A 21,027-nucleotide genomic window follows, 5' to 3' on the forward strand; every position below is an offset into this window, starting at 1 on the left:
CCGTTTAAGGTGTAAATGCCAATTTCGACCTGATTGTGGTAATCCGTAAAGACTACGTTTTAACTTGCATACTTTATTTTCACCATACAAATGTTTAAAACCTGGGGGAATAGTCGTATATACAGTTTCTTCTAAATTACTATAAAGATATACAGTTTTAATATCTAAAAATTTTACTTCTAAATTTAATTATGCTAACAACAAACGCAAAGATTCGGTACTTAACACGGGTGAATAAGACTCAAAATAATCGCGATTTTTTACTTGAGTAAAACCTGCTGCTACTAACCTAGCTTTGTATTTATTTTCTTTTATAGTAAAAACCCATTTACTCTTAACTATTTTTACATTTTTAGGCTTATCTACTAGATCCCAAACATCGCGTTCGTGAATAGAATTTAATTCTTCATTCATTGCTTTTTCCCATTTTAACCAATTTTTATCACGTTTAGCTTCATCAAAATTACCCGGAATATTAGTTACTAAGTTTGAACTTGCCTTTTCCTTTATTCTACCTAGATCTAGTAACCTATTTTCGTCTTCAATTATTCGTTGTTCATTTAATTCCCTAATTTTTTCTTTTGTTGCACCTACTGGACGACCACGAGTTTTAGTTTCACTTAAATCTCGGCTATCCTTCAAATCCAGTGGAAATTCAAAACTTGTATTTTGGTCTTCTACGTTAGTTTGGATATTAAAAAATTCATCGATGTCATTAGATTTATCCTCACCGAACAAATTACTACTACCTAATAATTTCTCATTAAATTTTACTGAACGCTCTTCGATTACTCCATTTCTTTCAGGGTCGTAAATACGATAAGCTCGTCTTTCATTCGAATATCCCAACATAATACCTTTTTTACCTGGAATAGAAAGTTTGTGTCTTAAAGCTTTAGGAACGTGATAGTATACTGTAGATCCAAAAACACGTAGATATTTATAGTTCTGCTTTTTATTAAAGAATAATTCTTTTGGAACTTCAGTTTTACCTCTTCGAGGAGTCAGGTTAGTAACATGTGTTGCATAGGCTATTGCTTCAGCCCAAAAATTTAAGGGAAGTTTACTATCATAGATTAATGTTCCAGCTCTATCTAACAAAACTCTATTAGCTCGTTCAGCTTTACCCAAACTTTCTGGGTTGTACGGCACAGATTTTTCATGTGTAACTCCGCATTCAGTGAAATAAAACTCAAGATCTTTGTTTACAAACTCAAGACCATTATCACTACGACATTTCCTAATTTTCTTATTTATTAAGTTTTCAAATTTCAGCTTAAAACTTACAATTTTATCAAATACTTCGGTTTTGTTCTTAAGAAAATAAGTAAAATACATGCCAGAAAAATCATTAAAAAATATCTTGAATTACCTAAAGACTTAACTGGGAATGGCCCACAAAAATCACCATGTATTAATTTTGAAGTTCTTGAACTTTGAGGAGTTAAAATACTAGAATGAGGTTTTCTGGTAATCTTAGAAATATCACATGATTCACAAGACAATTCATTATCAATTTTTAAATTTAACATTTTACACATTTTACGCATATTATCAGCATTTAAATGGCACAATCTTTTATGCCAAATTACATTCATTTCAGTGTTATTTTTAACTTTGTTACACTCAGAAAGACATACCTCGTTATTAACATTAGGTTTTAGCTTAACTTCTAATTTTTTATTCACATTTAAAGCTTTCAAAACTACGCGTCCATTAGGAGCACTAATTAATACTGAGTTTGAATGTGATTTTACATTATACCCCTTATCCATTTAACTTGTAACTGACAGTAAATTATGACGTAATTCTGGTACATACAATACATTACTAATTATAATTCTTACATTATTACTTAGTGAAATAGCTTTAACAGTTCCGGTTCCTTTAGTATCTAATGTAAAAGTCTTACCTACCTGGTATATTTTACTGTCGCAAGCATCTAGAGTTTCAAACCAGCGTTCATCCTTGCACATATGAGACGTGGCTCCACTATTCAGGATCCAACATTCGTCCACTTGTCCTTTCTGTTCAGCTGAAACTAAGGCGAAATTATCTGGAGTAGCACTTTCGGATACCAGTGTTTCTAGAAAATTTGGTTTTCGACGACCTTTTGCTCTACTGGTAGATGGTTTGTAGCCTCTATCTGTTCACACTTCTTGATGTTTCGAATAACAATCCCTTGCTATATGTCCCGGTCGTCTACAGGCGTAGCAAAGTTTCCTAGGTAAACTCTTCTTCTGAGTAGCATATGCGGATTCCAAATTTCTATGTCCACGGGATTTCTGTAGTAAATCTTTTTCTTTTTCCCTTAAGACTTCAAGTATTTCTTCTATCGACTTTTCTCGTTGTGTTTTTAAAACTTGTTTTATGCGCTCATATTTTCCAGCTAGACCTCTGACCGTGTAGAACACCAATTCTCTGCCAGATATTTTCAGTCCCAAGGAAGCACACTTAGTCGATAATCCTTTAGCTCAAGCTATATAATCGTTTACGGCTTCTGAATCCAGCATTTCAAAGCTCTTAAGTTCGGCACCCGCATCAATCTTTCTATCTTCCTCAAGCCCAGTGTAGGTAGTTTCAATTCTTGTCCAAAAAGCCTTTGCATTCTTTTCTTCTGCATATTGCAAAGCCTGTTCGTCTGATAGTGACAACTTCAAGTATGATACGGCATCTTGGTCAGTAGTTTCCCAAACTTGCAATTTACCAGGGTCAGTTGGAGCTTCCTCTGTCAATGCCGACATTAGTTTTTTGAGATTCAAAAGTGCTGCCATTTTCATAGCCCAAAGATGATAATTAGTTCCAGTCAACTTCGGAATTCCAAAAACTGAGTCTTTCTCCATGATGATCGTAAACCACGCTCTGCTACCACTGTTGTTTGGTTGAATAACACATAGGCTAATGCCGGCAAATAAAGTATTTATTAAAACATAATATGAGGAAACAATAGTTCGCACACACAGTGCAACACATCTGAATCAACCAACAACTAGTCAGCTTCTTCAACAAATATATATCGATATCCCCTATTGGGAAGTCGTTGTATTACATTACGCAACTCGCGCAACTTAACTGAGAGGGAGAGGAAAAATGAGATTTTATTTGCATATTAATAACACTATTTAATCGATTTCTTCTTAAACTAATTAATCTCTCACAAACAAAGGCATTTAGAGTATTTTAAATTAAAAAAATATATAATAACTAACAACCTAGGAATACAGTAAAAAATATATGTAATTTTTGGGGGTCTTTTCTTTTTCCAACATGGTCACATTTCACATTTTATTGTTAAAAAATCTTTACAGACGTGATGAAAACTAATGATTTATCCAAAGAAATTTCAAAATATGTTTTCTTATTTTTTTATATTTATTTTTAAAGAATTTATCACTAAATACAAATAGGGTGTGCTAGATTCAATTACGTGCAATTTTTTGCATCTTTTTAAATAATTTAATTTTTCACTGCAAAATAGAAAATTTGGGCAAAATCAGTCGAATGGTTCCTAAGAAATCAAATTTTAAATACAGTATACTCTTGATATCTCAAAGTTGAAGGAACACTGAAATATTTAGAGAAATCGAGTTTTTGAGTTAACTAGTTCCGAACTAAATATGTTTTCAAGAGTAAAAAAAATACATTCTAGAAAATAGAATCATGAAACGTAAGAATAACTACTATTAAATATGTACGTAATGATAGTTGACTATAAGTTTAAATACAATGATAATTCTATCTTCATAAGTATAACCAGAACAATTATGCAACAAATAGAAAATAATTGGTTTACAATGAACTTACATTGTGATTTTTCCGAAAAAATTCATTTTCTAATTCTAAAAAATTCAATACAGATATCAAAATATCTGACTTTTTTGAAATTCAATTTTGCAGAAACTTCGACTATCAATTTTTATTAGATTTATTAATCAGTATATTTAATAATGCTTAGATAATTTTTTAAAATTATTTAATTACTTTAAAAATTATTTTTTTTGCTCTCAGGACTCAACTTATAGTCTCTTTCTTTTTTTACTCTGATTTTAATCAATGATTTTTTTTAAAAACAAATCATGTGATATAAATCGTCAATTTTACACGCTTGATTCAAATCGTTGACATCCAGATCGATTAATCAGCTTTTTCATGAAGTAAAGGCGGGCGGTACGCAATGCTAACCACATTGTCACTATTATGACTGTTGATCATTAAATTGTGCTAGCTTAACCTTCATGATTTTCAGGCACTCAACGGGTTATTGTGGGAATGCTTTGCTTTAAGAATTGTTAATACTTTACTTATCTTTTATTTTTTCTTAATTTTCATTATGAAAATATTTAGTTAAATTTTTTAAAACATATTACCCTAACATTTATACATACTTGACAATGAAAGCCTTTTATAATTAATTTTAATCAATTTATAATCAATAATTTATAATTAATAATCAATAATTTTTCTTATTTAGATAACATATATTAATTAAAAAAATTTAACATGACAACTAAAGTGGCAATTTTTATATATATATATATATATATATATATATATATATATATATATATATATATATATATATATATATATATATATATATATATATATATATATATATATATATATATATATATATATATATATATATATATATATATATATATATATATATATATATATATATATATATATATATATATATATATATACTGGTATACAATTCATCTTTTGCATAACTTTTTTATGGTTTTAGTGTTATTCATAATTTTTCTGATAAAAACAAAATATTTTGTTTTATTTTTAAAATAAATATTAATATTTTTACATGCTGCACAATTTCGAATTCTAGTTTGCCTGCCATGCGATAATAATTTATTTTAACCAATGCATGCAATTAAAATTTTAGTGAGTTAACATAACATAATAAAAGAATTTAAATTAAAATAACAAATTTTTGTTTTGTTATTTGTCACTTTATTTTATTTAAAAAAAAGTATTACGAAATTCCATATAAGAACATACTATCTACCAGTTGTTTGAAATATTGATAGTTCTCGACTTAAGTAACATTTTATATTAAAAAATTAATTAATGTTCAAAAAAAGAATTATTCACTCTTTATTTCTAGAAATCAAAATAAAATACATATAATAATAATAATAAATAGCTACTCCTTTGACAATCTTATAACAATTATCCAATAATAGGGCCTATTATTAATAATATAACCTATAATAACCTAGCTAATATTTTCCTCAATAATAAATGTACAGTAATAAATATAAAACTTCCTACATAAATATGAATATCCAAACAATTTTTCCTATATAATAAAAAAAGTATTCGACGACCTATAAATTTTATTTAAAAACGAATTTTACATGAAATGTACTTTCATATCTTTTTAAGTCTGTACAACTAAAATATATAATTAAATTCGCTTTAAATTATTAAAAAAATTTTTTTTAGCGCATCATTATAAGTTACAGAGCGAAAATAAAATGCGATTTGCTTGTAAACATTGGCGTGAAAAAAATGCGCCAAATCCGATGCGCGTGCTCATCAAAAAAGGAGTAAAAATATCAGAATATTTATATCGAAATTTAATTGTAATGAAAATGCCTATAATGTTAACTACATTATAATCTATTAATTTAAATAAAAATATAAGAAAATAATAGCTATTTTGTTAGTTAAAAACCAATTAAATTCATTTTATAACCTGACGTTCCAACATAAAAATTGCAAATAAATGTTTATAAGTGAATATCAAAGAATAAAAATCTTATTTGTGAAATGTAAAATGTCCTCCTTTAATGAATTTTTCGTCACACCCGTATGCACAGCAGTATACTACCATTTTTTTAAAAATTTTATAGTTAAAAACGCAGCTCATCAATCCACCTCCATAGTAAAAGACTGGGGATAGGGTTTACTGGAGGAAAAGTCGTCCAGGAATCAGGTGACGATGTTCTTTACAACGAGGGATGGGGGACTGGTTTATGCTAGCACGTCAGGTTATGAAATGAATTTAATTGGTTTTTAACTAGCAAAATAGCTATTATTTTTTTATATTTTTATTTAAATTAATAGATTATAATGTAGTTAATATTTATTGGCATTTTCATTACTATTAAATTTCACATTGATATAAATATTCTGATATTTTTACTCCTTTTTTGATGAGCACGCGCATCGGATTTGGCGCATTTTTTTCACGCCAATGTTTACAAATAAATCACATTTTATTTTCGCTCTGTAACTTATAATGATGAGTTAAAAAAAATTTTTTTTTTAATAATTTCAAGCGAATTTAATTATATATTTTAGTTGTACAGACTTAAAAAGATATGAAAGTACATTTCATGTAAAAAATAATTTTTTGGATCAAAGATAAAATTATTTTTAAAAAATTACGTTTTTAAATAAAATTTATGAGTCGAAGAACACTTTTTTTATTATATAGGAAAAATTGTTTGAATATTCATATTTATGTAGGAAGTTTTATATTTATTACTGTACATTTATTATTCAGGAAAATATTAACTAGGTTATTATAAGTTATATTATTAATAATAGGCCCTATTATTAAATAATTGTTATAGGATTGTCAAACGAGTAGCTATTTATTATTATATGTATTTTATTTTGATTTCTAGAAATAAAAAGTGAATAATTCTTTTTTTTGAACATTAATTAATTTTTTTAATATAAAATGTTAATTAAGTCGAGAGCTATCAATATTTCAAACAACAGGTAGATAGTATGTTCTTATATGGATCTTTATATGGTTCTTATATGGATGGATAATATCTCCTCTAAGGTAGGTTTGGTGAAACGACCCCAGAACCTGGAATGGTTCTGTTTGTTTTCTTCTGTTTGTTTTCCATGTTACCAGCCATCACTGGGATTCGAATTTGGTTCCATTCGGAGGGGAATGCTCTAACTCTTGAGCCCATCTCCACTGAGCTCTGCGGGAGATTCCAATTTTATTGATTGCTACCAATTTTATTGATTTGCCTAAATTTAATCATCTTCAAAATGTAAATGGCAATTCAATCGCAATTTTTGAAAAAAAAAAAAAGTGGAAATACACCGTTTTTCTTCTTAATCTGCAATGATTAATGAGAAGCAACTAGGAGGGTTGGTGAGCAAAGTGAACAAGGGACGGAGCCTTCTAGTTTCTTAAATAATTGTTAAATTATTAGTTTTTTAGCATGCATATTTTTAAAAAAATAAGAAAAACATTTTTCACTATTAAGAAATAAAAATTAAAAACTATCCTCAGTTGAATTAGAACCCACCATCTCTCAGTTTTGCGTTAGATTTCATAATCATCAGCCTCAAATATACACACCTGCCTCGGTTTTTTCTTTTTTTTTTAATTTTATAAACTGAAAATCTTTTGGATACTTGACATTCTTGATTTTGTTGAAAATTTCCTGATATGTTCTTTGTGTAAAACTATTAGATACATGTTTTTTTTTGCTGCTGTTTTTTTTTCTCCAATTTTGCGAAAAAAACTTTTTTTTAAATTTGAGGTGCCAAAGTAGAAGAACTTCTGAAATTTTGAGAAAAACACATCTGTTTGCATGCAGCAATACAATACCTTTTATGAAAGGCGAACCCTGGTACTGACAGCACTGAGAAGAAAAAAAAGAATGGTCAAAAGAGCATAGTAAAATTTACGGCATTTATGGCAACACCAAAAATCAGGGTAATTTTTTTCTGTAGAAATTTGGTTATGACTTCTCATGAAATTTACATAATAAAAATATGGTTTTTTATCATGCTGTTCGGTAGTAAATGTGGTAAATTTTGGTAATTTCATCATGATTCCTTAGAAAAGCAGTTCAAACTGTGTTCTATGAAACTTTAGGGTTCCGGGGAGAGTTAAAGAGGTTTTGCGAATTAGTACTTTTTATAATCAGGGATGAATACTTTTATAACTTCTTGTTAGTATTTTTTATAATCTCTGATTATATTTAGATCCAACCTATAAATTATATCTTAAATAATCATTCGATTTTCTTTATTAAATTATTTAAAACTAAATACCTATTTCACAGAAATGGCATTTTTTGAATGAAAATATATTTCTAAAGACAATATGTTGAATGTTGAACTACCTACCTTTTCCTAATTTGGAAAAGAATAATCATTTATAAAATATTACATTAATATTTCATACCGCAATTTTCAAATCAAAATAAAATTACTTAATTCTTTTATAAAAGAAAATGCTTTCAAAAATACCATTTTTAACGTTTATAACAAATCTCTTCAGTTCATTAAGAACTAAACCATAATTCGGTTTATTTTATTTATTTTCAGCTTATGTATATACACCAGAAATAAATTCAAAACTAGACTATATATGGCACAAGGACTGCAAATTTAACTGTCGGATATAAAACCTTATTAATAATATAATGATTGTTAATAATAAAACAATGAAAAATCTTTATTCCCTTAATTAAATATTTTAAAAATAGTCTTTTTTTTAGGTTACAGCATTCACAACTACCTTAATAAATTTTAATCGTAATGTCGGGGTTCCCCCGATAGAAGACTGATCATTTAGAATTCCATAGAGGGAAGCCTAAATAATAATTGGGAGCTGCTGCCATAGAGCATGGCATAGTAATCACTAATTCGGTTCATTTTATTTTTCAGTTTTACATTTTTATTAAATGATAAAAGCGTTAATTTTTAAAACCAGAATTTTCGATAAACTGCTGCAATGCGAACAAAAAAATTACCAAATGAATGGTTTATACCATATATTTTGGTTTTCTTAACAAAATTGCTTTTTTTACGGGAAATATCGTAATCTTTTCTCTACTACTGTGTTCTATTACATCCGCACTTACTATTTAGACATAAATACTAAAAAGGAACCTTAGCATTGAATGTCAAATCCAGTCTTGGAAGTTAGGCTATTGTCTTACACTTTGACTTTTTCACTTATTTTAAATATTAATATTTTAAATATTAATATAAATTATTTTTATGAAACAATGCAATTGAACTAAGCATATCAAATTTATTTAATTTTCTTCTGTATATCTAAATAAGTATTTCGATGTTATGAATTAAGAAATGTAAGCAATTAGAAATTAATACCATATATTTTATTAACATAAAAAGTGTGTATTTTTTGAAGAAAAGTTTTTTATATATTCCTGATTTTGGTACAATTCTCAATCAAGAAATTTTTTCTTTCTCTCTTTTTCTAATGTATAAGATAAGAATAAATTATAATCAATTAGCAATTATGTACTAGTAAAAAATAAGCCATGTTGACTAAAAAAGCAATATAAAGAATAGAAAAGCAATTAATCGCTACATGGATAAAAACCCGCACCCCCAAGCTGTTTAATACCTCCTTATCCCCGTTTATAATCGAAGCAAATTTTCAAATCTTGTGAAATGCACAAATCTATTTTTTCATTCTTCTTCTAGGCCCTACACCCTGGAACAGGTGAGGGCTTCATTAATATTGATACTGTTTGCAAATAATAATAATATTTCGTAAGCTGATATTATTTGATTTATGTTTTTGTTAAGACTATTTCTTCATTATTTCTGCATTCTTTTCAATTGTTTTAAGTACATTTGCTAAATTTTTGTGCAAGAATAAAAAATATCATTGTTTCTGCAAATTTTAGGTTTATATTTTAAAGGATTTATTAAAGAGTCTACTTAATATCAGAGAGAATAAATGTGAAACTGGTTTGAAGTATCAGCTCTTCACTTGATACTTGATAGTGTATGTTAAAAAGCAACAGTCCCGAGCATCCAGCCAAAACGAGCATTCAATATGTTAATGGAACACACTAAAGCTTTATATCAATAAGAAATTAGTTTTAGATAATTAAATTATCGAATAATTACTTTTATCACAGAATGAAATGTTTTTCAAAAAACAAATATCTGTTAATGATTAATATTTAATCAATGAAAAACATAACCCATATTGAAATCTGTCTCATTAGAGATTCAACATATTTCGATATCATTTTTGCTTTGTTCTTACTTAATATTTATTTGTTTGTGACAGTCAATTTGTATACCTTTTTCACTACATTTTTGCGAGGAGTTTAAAAATATAATATTGAGGGCATTAACTGAGATTAAATTGGCTTTTTTTGTATGCCTCTTTTACTTACAGCATCCTCACCACCATACGCAACTGTCTGCTCTAAATAATGCGATAATATAAAATGAGATATCAAAACAGAATTCATATTCAAAAATATTAGTTAATTGTTCTTTGAATTGTCATTTTTTAAATATTTTGAAGTCCTATTTAATGCTGCAGCACACATGAAAGCATAAAATATATCATTTGTACAATTTTAAAGTAAAATAAAAAGGAATTCTGATCCTTAGGAACAGATATTAAATAGTCTCATGATCGTATGATGGGCCAAATTTTCCTTTTAAACAAATCAAAAAACTTTTTTAACTTTTAATTTAAAAAAAAATAAAAATTTATTTTTAAATAATTTATTAATAGTCAAATTGTTTAAAAGATACATGTTCCCTTCTAATGAAAACGAAGTTTTAAATCATAAGCTAACTAAATAAATGAATTTTGTGTACGAAATGTAATAATACAAATTAAATATATTTTATATTTAGGGGAAACATGGAAAATTAGATCTTACAGGAGGTTTAAGCATTTGTTTTAAAATTTAAACATTTGTTTAGCTGATGATCACTTGATTTCAATGCTCTATCAAGCAAAATCGCAATCTATAAGTAAAATTAAAAGAAAATCACATCTGTTATCTCAATTTCATCCAGAATTGACCAAATCAAGAATTTTAGCAGACAGGCCAGTCAAAGAGAGAATTGAATAGTGGCCCACCATTTAAATAAATAAACAAAAAAATCACAAAATATTCAAAAGAAAAAAAAACTAAATAAATAAATACCTGGGGATCTGGGGGCCCTTGCCATCTCGGGGCCCCAAGCTACAGCTTATTTAGCTTATTCGTAAATCCGGCCTTGAAAATGCCAAACCTGATTCAAGAAATTCCGAGCAGTGGATTTTGATTTGACAGATGCTCCTAGATCAAGAGGTTCTAACCAAATCGATGATGACAGAATAAAAAAAGTGTTTCAGTCAAACCCACAATACACGACACGAGATATTGCAGAGTCAATGAAGATCGGTAAAAAAAATATTTCTCGTCCATTTAAAGAAGCTGGGATACGAAAAAAAGCTCGAAATTGTTGTTTTACATGAATCCAAAGAAGTTTATTTGACGACACGAAAAAACACCTGAGTCTTATAACTTGAAAAAAACGATGCTTTCTTAAAGGAATGATAACTGGTGATGAGAAGTGAAATATTAAAAACAATGTTGCGCGCTAGCGGTTTTGGCCCCGAGCTAAAGATTCGCCATCAAAACCAGACTTCAAAACTTCATAATGGGAAAGTTATGCTCTCAGTGTGGTGTTTTTGGCTCAACCAAGTAATTTAACCAAGGAACGGAACAATCAACTCAGATGTAGACAGTTGGACAGTTTGAACGAAGATGTCATCCATCCTAATCTCTGCAATCGTAAAGAAGCAGTGTTTTGACACGACAACGTGAGACCGAACACACACATCTTTTGCAATCCATCAAAAATTATTAGAGCTTGGATGAGATGCGTTGCCCCTCCCACCATACTCACCTGACTTTGCACAGTCAGACTTCAACTTGTTTCGCTCTCTTCAAAACTTCTTCTGGAGTAACATTAAATTCAGTTGAGGTTGTAAATCAGATCCTTGACCAATTTTTCTCAAAAAAGGTCCTTCTACTAACGAGCAATTATTAATATTGTCGAACGATTGCAAAAGATCATCAAGCAAAAGGGAACTATCATTGATTAACCTTTATATAAATATAAGACTTTGAAAAATTAAAAAATCAAGTTTTGAGAAAGTCATTTATTTAAAATTCGATTTCTCAGGAACTATTTAACCAATTTCAATCAAATTTTGTATTTTGCCATGTAAAACTATATTCTTGAAAACGATGTAAAAATTTGCGTATTTTTTAATTCAAAATTTTTGGACCATTATTGAATTTAAAAAAAATAAAGATTAAAAATTATTTTTTGCTTGGAATTATCTTTGCATAAACGAATTTAATAATTGTATGCAAAAAATTTTCAATTTGCTTGAGGAATTTTCGAGATCCTGCAAAATACGTAAGTGTTAAAATTGACATTAAGGGGTCCAAATTTTCCTCTGCTCTCCTGACCAAACTATAAGGTCAATATTTCCAAGATTACGGCATCCCCTAAGGTTTTTTTTGGGTCTGAAGTCCAAATCCGCCGAATAGTATAACTCAGTTAAAATTTATGAATGTTTTAAATCAGAGCAAGTACTTCTAAATATTTAAAAAAGTGCTCTGAGAACAAAAAAAAAAAAAAAAAAAAAAAAAAACACCCAAATATAAGAAAAAGTGAATAAAGAGCAAAATAGTTCAAATGTCATGGCAATTCCGGTTTTGGTAGTGATAAGTACATTTAAAAAGCGTCTATCAAAAATATCAACTGTATTTTGATATGTAATTAATTATAAAGGATTTTTTCCATGTTTTTTGACCATGTTCCAAATTTTATTTCTGTAACAGCTTCATTCATTTTTTGATCAAACTGCTTGATTTCCTCCGAAATAAAATCCTCACTGCTAATATTTCAAAATTATAATCAATTTTCAAAAAAGGTACAGTCCGCAAAAAAAAAAAAACGAATCACCCTGAATAACTTTCGTTCTAATGATCGGATTTTCACGAACTAAGTGTCAATCTTAATGGTTCCTGGGGGTGACCTCAAATATGCTAATTAATTAGTGCTAACTATTAATTAAGTTACGAAATCAGACACAAAAACGTATTTTCTCTGAATATACATGCATTTTTTTTACATATTTGGATTTCTTATCTTCAAAATATAGGGGGTAGCCGCAATCTGGGAAATGTGGTCCCCATAGTTTGGTCAGGAGAGCGATTCAAAGTTCGTACCCCTTAATGTTAATTTCGCTTTTTGCGTTTTCAGTCAAATTTTCAAAACTAATGAAGCAATTCAAAAAAAATTGCACCCACTCATAAAACTCATTTACCCAAAGATAATTTCATGCAAAAAACAATTTTTAATAATTATTTATTATTTTTTATTATTTAATTAAAGTGAGGATGAAAAAATATTGAATTATAAGGTATGCATTTTTTTATACCATATTAATCTACATATTTTTAAATTGAGAAATCTAAAGTTTCAAATGTTTTTATTTATTAGAAGCTGAAAAAAATTAAAATTAATTATTTTAAAAAAAATAATTTGGCGACAATAAAGAAATAACTAATTGGGGCGATTAATATTAAAATGTGATAAACTTGGGAGGAACTTGACTTCGCGCGCGTAGCGTAAAATTTCATTCATATTTTTTTCGCTAATAATCGTTTGCTAATCTTTTTATTTTTATTTCTTTCACACTATAAAATACGATGTTTCTTTTTCAGTCATTTAATAATTTATTTGCAATTTAGTAAAGAATTTTGAATAAAAAACACTTTATTCAACAAATGTCTAGTTTTAAAAAAGCGTGCTTCTGATAGAATACACCAGATTGTGCTTATTTAATGAGATTATTTTTTATTTTTTTTATTTTGTTTTTCAATAACTGATACAATTTCAATAATATACATGCGTATGCATAGATTTGGAATAATATATTTATCAATTTCTTGAATATATATTTTATAAATATTAATAAAAATACGTAGTCAACATTTTTAAACATCTCTCACAACATCGCAAATTTCTCAACATCTTATAGGGTAAACTAAACAATGAAGGAACACTTAAGCTTAGCTTGCCTTTAAAAAAAAATTCATAAAAATTTCAAAATTTGTAATTTTAGCTAAATGATGGTGTCGACATATTTGTTATTAAATGCAAATTATGTAAAAAAAAGTTAGATAACTTACATAATATTGTTTTAAGCTTTTGGTGGTTTAAATAATAAGTAGTAAGATGACCAAGTGAAGGAACAGTTCTTACCAGTGAATAAACACTAAATTTTCCAGAGAATGAACACTTAATTTTGATAATGTTTGATGCTCGTTAGGAATCCATAGGCCACACAAATGTCTAAAAACAAGATTTTTCTTGGAATTACGACCTATAACCATAGTTAATGTGGAAAATGTTACTTTTTTTTCAGTCATGGAATGGAAAGTAAAATATGTTTGAATACATAATTTTAAAAAAATGTTTTTCATTTTTTTCTCACAGTTTAATAGTCCGTTCTAAATTATGAATGTTTATCATTGTGTAATCCGATGATGTTTTTATTATTATTATAATTCGATCATTTTTTTTGTTTACTCTTTTCCCCATATTTTTTAAGCTTTTTTTTAAATCTTTTTAAATCGTTTTAAGTATTTTTTTTCTCTTCGTCATGAGTAATTTATTTCTTTTTCTTTTGATTTAACCTTCCTCTTTTTTCCAAATTTTTGGCCAATGTAAATGTATCTTCGAAATTTCTTTTGCTTTTCCAGTTCCATTTCCAGAATTCCTCACTGGATAATAAATGAGAAAAAGGAGTTTCGAAGTTTGAGTAAAACCCATCTCTCATTGACTTATGAAACCAATTGTTTTTGCAACTAACAATGCCTCAAGAGGACTTATCTCAAAATCAGTTTTCAAGATACTTTCATTATTAATGTTAGTTGTCTCAGCTTCAGAGCCAAAATTTGATTATACAATTGTTCTTTTTGAAATAAATTCTTCAATATTGAGAAAAGCACAGGCTATTGGATATTTGGGAGATTAAACTTTTCTGTCAATGTTCCTTTAAAAATTTGCAACATAACTTGTGAGATTTCCTTCTCAAGCTTCTGAAGAAATAGCGCATCGTTACTCTCGAAGCATGTGTTTTGTTGATAAGTTGTCTTGCTCATTAACTCTTGGTGTCTGTTTTGCAGGCATTTGTTACAGTCAACGTTTTCTACATCGAATGGAAAAATATCGCATTTCATAAAAGCATTTTAACTTCATCAGTTGATGCCTCAAATCTTATTTAAAAATGGATGTAAAATTTTCTAGACATATTGTTTTACAATTCTTTTGTTTTCAAGATCTAACGAGAGATTTCCTTGAATTAGGTAGAAAACTAAGCCAGAAAATTTGTTTTGAGGAACAAAACTTGATCAGTTTCAAATTGATATGAGATTTATACTTATCCAGAAGAAGCAAAATATGGAATTTGATTGCATTTTTAATTAGCCATGGGTCGAAACATTTGCAATATATTTGTAAAATGTTGCTGCGGTCATCGTTTCATTTCATGAATAGCTTTTTCCAATGAAATATGTAGCAGGGACTGATTCTGTAATATCTCAACGAATTCTTCTGTAAGGCAAAATTAACAATGGAGATACTTTTTCTTTCCTAGGTACTTTAGAATATAAATCCTTATAATTTTTAAGGCCGAAGATTTTTCTCGTTTAAGGGCAGTATTCAACTCTTGTTTCATTCGCATTGTAAATGCAATCACTTTATAAAAGGATGCCAGGGCTACTTCCCTCCTAAAGATTCTTCTGAAGTTCTTAAAACCAGTATTTCGAATATTATTCTCTAAAGGAAGTTTTGCCTCTTGAAATTATCTTCGCATTGCACTGAGTTATCGGTGGATGTCGCCTTAAAAAAACTTCACCCATTTTTCACCTAGATAATTGTCTTTAAATGGATTTTTTCTACCAGCTCCCGTTAGGACATTAAAGACGGCAATAAGATAATAATTTAGCTAATTATTGGCACAAAATCCTGCAAAGAAATTTTCCATTCAAGCTTTTATTATTATATTTAGTTGTTATATTTAGTTGTTATGTTATGATGCTTAAAATAAATAAAACGTAACTTCAATGACCATATTTTGAATTCTTTTTTTCACAATAAGAAAAAAAAGCATTATTATATGCAATTAATTGTAGTTTAAACGGATAACAACAAACACTGACCTTATAATTTTGTCAAAGAAACAAGGCGTTGGACAGATACTAACAAATTCAAAACTTTTTCCAGAGAAGACTCAAAGACCAGGTAACTAAATGCATTGTTAGATGACTTCTTATTGTTAGGTAGTAAGCTACTGTTTCCAATCAATCTAAATTAAAACGTTTAAAATCTTATTTCTAAGAAATATCTATGAAATGCTCCTTCATTTGTTGGTTTACCCTAAATCATCCTAATCTTAAAAGAAATTTCCGGAAGTTTATCGCAGAACTATTTTACCAACTATTTAATTAAATTTTAACATTTTAAAAATCTTATTCTTTACCATTTTACGTTTATTATTTCTCCATTAATATACTAATAAATTTTTTTAGAACTTTATTTTAGATTTTCTTTAATTTCGGCTTCCTTTTTAAATTATAGTCAAGTTTTTTTTAAAGAATTATTGTCTGCTAGCTAAGAATTAAACCTTGTTAAGAAATTAAAAACATTCAGCTGTTTAAAATTATTTAATGCAAAACAGCTGATTATTTACTTAGCATACTATTTTTTTTGAAAAAAAAATATATAAATTATTGATTGTCTTTTTCTTTTTTTTTTGTTTCTTGTGACTTCAACTTAGATTATCTAAAATCGTGTTGATGTTTTATAAGTCACTACAAAGAGGATAAAGATATCGAACAAATAAAGCTGTGGAATACGTAGCCAATTTTTTTAGTGTCTTAAAATATCTCAGTATCTTAAATGTCGTCCTACTATCTTAGTTGTGAAATTAAATTTTTAATTATCTGACCACGTGTGATTCACTAATTATTTCATTATATCTTTTACTCTTTATGATACCAAGTAGATTTTTTTTCTGATAATATACTAAACTATTTTGTTTAATTTTTTACTTTAGCATGATATCCAAGACATTATTGTAGTATAATTTGTTATCAGGAAAATGCCTTATTTTATTAAGCAGGAAATACTAAAAATTGAAATTTGTAAGGATTCCGAAGCTGTGCCAATTTTAGAGTCATCTGATTTTTAAAAAAAATGCTATAAAAATACACAACTTCCGAACTTATTTTAATAAAAAAATTTTTTTAAAAAAACGTGGCAAGTAGGCTAACATACTTTTTACAGAAACTGTGAAAACTAATTTTTCCTATATTTCGTCAAAAGAGGATAAGAATGATATTGCTCCAAAGGACATACTCAATAATTTCGCTATTTCCAGAATGAAATCTGTTTGATCGAAACATATTATTCCTTGAAAATTAAAACGAGGGAAAAATTAACTTTTATTATTTATCTAAGCTTATTCCATTTATTTAATGATAGCGGTATTAAGGTTAAGGATATGCGTTGGAAGCTCCGTTTATTATTATACTATAAATGCATTAAATCATGTAGCTTGAATAATTTATTTTAAGTAAATTATTTAATAATTTTAAGCAAATAAGGGTGTAAAAATAAACTCGATCGAAATAGTCCGAAAGTATACCCTGAAATATATGTAGAATAAACTTTTGTATTGATATATAAAAAATACCTTTTCAAACAACTTCGAGTAGGACGGAAACGCTAACTTGTTTAAAAAAGTTTTTCTTGTAACTAGTATTTAATTTCGATTCCTGGTACTAGGGGACATTTCATTTTCACATTCGACTTTTGAAATTTCAATTGCAAACGGAATTTTTTTATGACCTTAAATTAAAATGTTAAGGCTTGCAGCAAAAAAAAAATTTTTTTTTTACTGCTTTGATTTATTTACAAAGTAGTGAATTATTATTTTTCAATCTAAAAACCTGTGCCTATAACATATATAAAACTTATTTTAATATCGAGTGAAATAATTTTATATGTTGTGAAACTAAATGGATAATCCCAAGAAACTGAATCGAAAATATAAAAACTTCATTGGTTTAAAAAAATAATAGATGATAATAAAAATAGACATGTTTTGAGCGTCCAATAATAAAAGTCACAAGTTATCCAAGCCTGACAAGTCTTGAGAATGGGCGATTATATTTGAACGCTCGAAACATGTCGACTTTTACTTCCCTCTTCATATGTTTTGAAGCCAGTTGAGTTTTTATCGTCAATTATACTGTTTTACATTTGGGTCTTGATCATTATTTTGATAAGGATTTTACACTCGTTAAAGTAAACATATGCATTTTAATATTTTATCAGGATTCATGTGGTCTTTAAAAATGTAAGAACATCAAAATTGTAAAAGTTATATTTGACTTAAAAATTAACATTTTGACACCAGATATTTTGAGTTAATGAAATTAAATATTTTATCTTTTAAGTTTTTGTGCCCCCATTTCAGTATCTTAAGGATCTTACGAGCTCTGTTTAAAAAGAGAGCATCAGATATATATAAGAAAACAAAAATAACCATAGTAGCAGTATTTGGTGGTAAATGTAGCTTATCGCAATTTAAGAATATGCTGTGCGACATTTTATGGTGAATTTGCGAGCGTATAAATTTCAGAATGTATCGAAACATGAGGATGCTATTTGCTAATCATCTTTATCCAAAGAAAACGATGTAACCTAAATATCTAGTAGAATGAAGCGATTTTTTTAAACAGTGAATCCTACAATATGCAGCATATTACTTTAATATCTTATTCTTAAACATAACATATTTCAATGTTTTTAAAATGCCACTAAACATTCAGCAATTCCTTGAGTTATAGAAAAAAGAAATATCGTAAATTATAGAAAACCTTGTGAATGTGCATTAGAATTATTATACAATCTACATTTTATTTTTCAAGCACTTTTTTTTCCTTCAAACTTTCTTGCCTAGAAGACTCGATTAAAGCTGTAAAAATGATTATCCCTAAAATTTTGTATATAGCTATAATAAGTTATGTTATATTGATTTTAGTATAAAATCCTTGAATAAATATAGTAAAAAACAGTGCAATCTAAATAATATCAGATAAAAAGTTCATGTATTTAAATTCTAAAAACTATCATAAATAATTTATAAATCGATTCAAATTTACTTTTCAAAGGAGATTAAAATAATTCTTTTTTTGCTTTTTGGACAGAAATCCTCTAAAAAAATTGTTTATTGCCTAGAAACTTCGAGATATTTTCTATTAACAATAAATTAAACCTCTCCGAGCAATCACTGAACATTATTTCAATTTTTTTACTATCAGAGTTTGGTTGCGTAGCAACCTAGTAAAATTAAGCACTCCTCTTTTGAATTACTCAATGGGTTATCTTAAAATATTTATTTGCGCAGGCGACTTTTTTTGGCGGTTTTCTGGACTATCGCCAAATATATAAACCTTTATTGTGGCCCAATTTACCGCCCAATTTTTTTAAAATTTTGTCTACCCCCCCTAATTCAAGTGTCTAGATTCCAAATATGTGAAAAAAATTATATGTTTATTCAGAGAAAGTACGTTTTTGTGTCTGATTTCGTAACTTAATTAATAGTTAGCACTAATTAATTAACATATTTGAGGTCACCCCCAGGAACCATTAAGATTGACATTTAGTTCGTGAAAATCCGATCATTAGAACGAAAGTTATTCAGGGTGATTCGTTTTTTTTTTTTGCGGACTGTACATTCCCTATTATCTCCAAATGCATTATTATTTCTCCGAAATTTCGCTAGGAGGTTACCCTATCGCGTGATGACCCACTTAAAAAGGTAATTTTCTGATCACCTTATTTGTTCTAACATTTCCAGCGAAATATGTGTCATTCCTTTCAAGCCTACTCTCGTAAAATTTTTTTCGTTGTTCGCGGGGGGGGGGGGCAGCAGGACGTGATTGGGTTCAGAAATTCTCATTCACTAGATCACTCTTATGCACGAAGAAATCTCCCAGTTCGATATTACGAACTATGATGCATTTCTTGAATATTCTAACTCGACGTGCAAATTCATACACATATAATGTGTATTTTTTTTTAACATGAAAAGAGCTTTTTTTTAATCGTATCAAATGAATTAAAGCAATTGGAAATTTTTAAATTTTAAGCTATTTTATTTCCCACTATGGTATTTTAAATAACTTTTTAGGCATTCAAAATTTCATGTTCTAAGATTAGGTTTTTCGAAAGCTCAGGCTGACTTATAAACTAATTCTTTTAAGTGAATATTAAATAATTTGTATAATTATTGTGAGTTTATAACTGTTATGCATGATTGTAGGTTAAGTTTTGGCAATCTTGAACTAGCACCCTTTAAATTAATTGTGAAATTGTTAAAATGATGAAAAGCCATAGTTTTGGAAAAGTAAAATGCGTTTGTGAACTGTTTTTTATACTTAAAAAGTTTCTACAGCATTTCACTGTCTAGGATTACAAAAATTAGTAAAAAAAAAATTTTTTTTTACATGACATAATTACACATTTGCTTCTAGTGTAAGGCACTTAAACTGTATTCTTTTTTTATTTTCTTTTTGCGAAAGAGCTTTGAAAAAAATTTTAAAACATACTACACAGGAATATGCACAGTCAGAAACTTCTCGGAAAAATGGTTAAATAACAATTTATAAATTTTCTATTTTTCCATATTCGAACAAAACAGGCAAATCACCATAAGTAAGATGGTAATCAAACTATTAACTGCCATAAAAACCATTTATTGTCACATTTCACCAATTACGGTTAAACTGCCAGAATTTTCACGCACCAATTAAATCCACCTAAAGAAGATACTTAGTAGTTAGATACTTAGATTAGGCACCATAATATTTCCCCCAATTCCTTCAACAAATGAAGAATGCCCAGTGTCCTGCACTCTATAATGTCTATTATCAAACAAAAAGCCTTGCTTCTATATCAAGTTAACGCTTTTGAAACCGATGCTAGTTGTTACGAATGAAAATTCTAACAGTATATATATATATATATATATATATATATATATATATATATATATATATATATATATATATATATATATATATATATATATATATATATATACCGTAAACCGGGGCGAGTCTACCCATTTTTTCAGTTTGTCAACTTTCA

The 21,027-nt window shown here is 27.9% G+C and overlaps 1 protein-coding gene across 1 annotated transcript; it reads right to left on the minus strand.

Moving 5' to 3' along the window:
- Positions 1-189: 189 nt before the first annotated feature.
- Positions 190-2,843, minus strand: LOC122272213 (uncharacterized). Its single transcript, XM_087166558.1, has 2 exons — positions 2,496-2,843; positions 190-1,248 (listed from the first exon to the last, which is right to left on the minus strand). The coding sequence occupies exons 1-2, from the start codon at positions 2,841-2,843 to the stop codon at positions 190-192; spliced, it is 1,407 nt and encodes a 468-aa protein (XP_087022684.1).
- Positions 2,844-21,027: the final 18,184 nt, after the last annotated feature.

This window comes from Parasteatoda tepidariorum, chromosome 6 (assembly GCF_982258835.1).
Source record: "Parasteatoda tepidariorum strain Cologne lab strain chromosome 6, Ptep-v5.0, whole genome shotgun sequence".
NCBI classification, from domain to species: domain Eukaryota; kingdom Metazoa; phylum Arthropoda; class Arachnida; order Araneae; family Theridiidae; genus Parasteatoda; species Parasteatoda tepidariorum.

Bases quoted from the DNA above. Each gene is read 5' to 3' on its own strand.
- LOC122272213 (XM_087166558.1), bottom strand. From the start codon at position 2,843: ATGGAGAAAGACTCAGTTTTTGGAATTCCGAAGTTGACTGGAACTAAT. The intron at 1,249-2,495 runs GTAAACGATTAT...TTAATAAATAAG, and splicing joins AAATGCTGGATTCAGAAGCC to AAAATTAGGAAATGTCGTAG.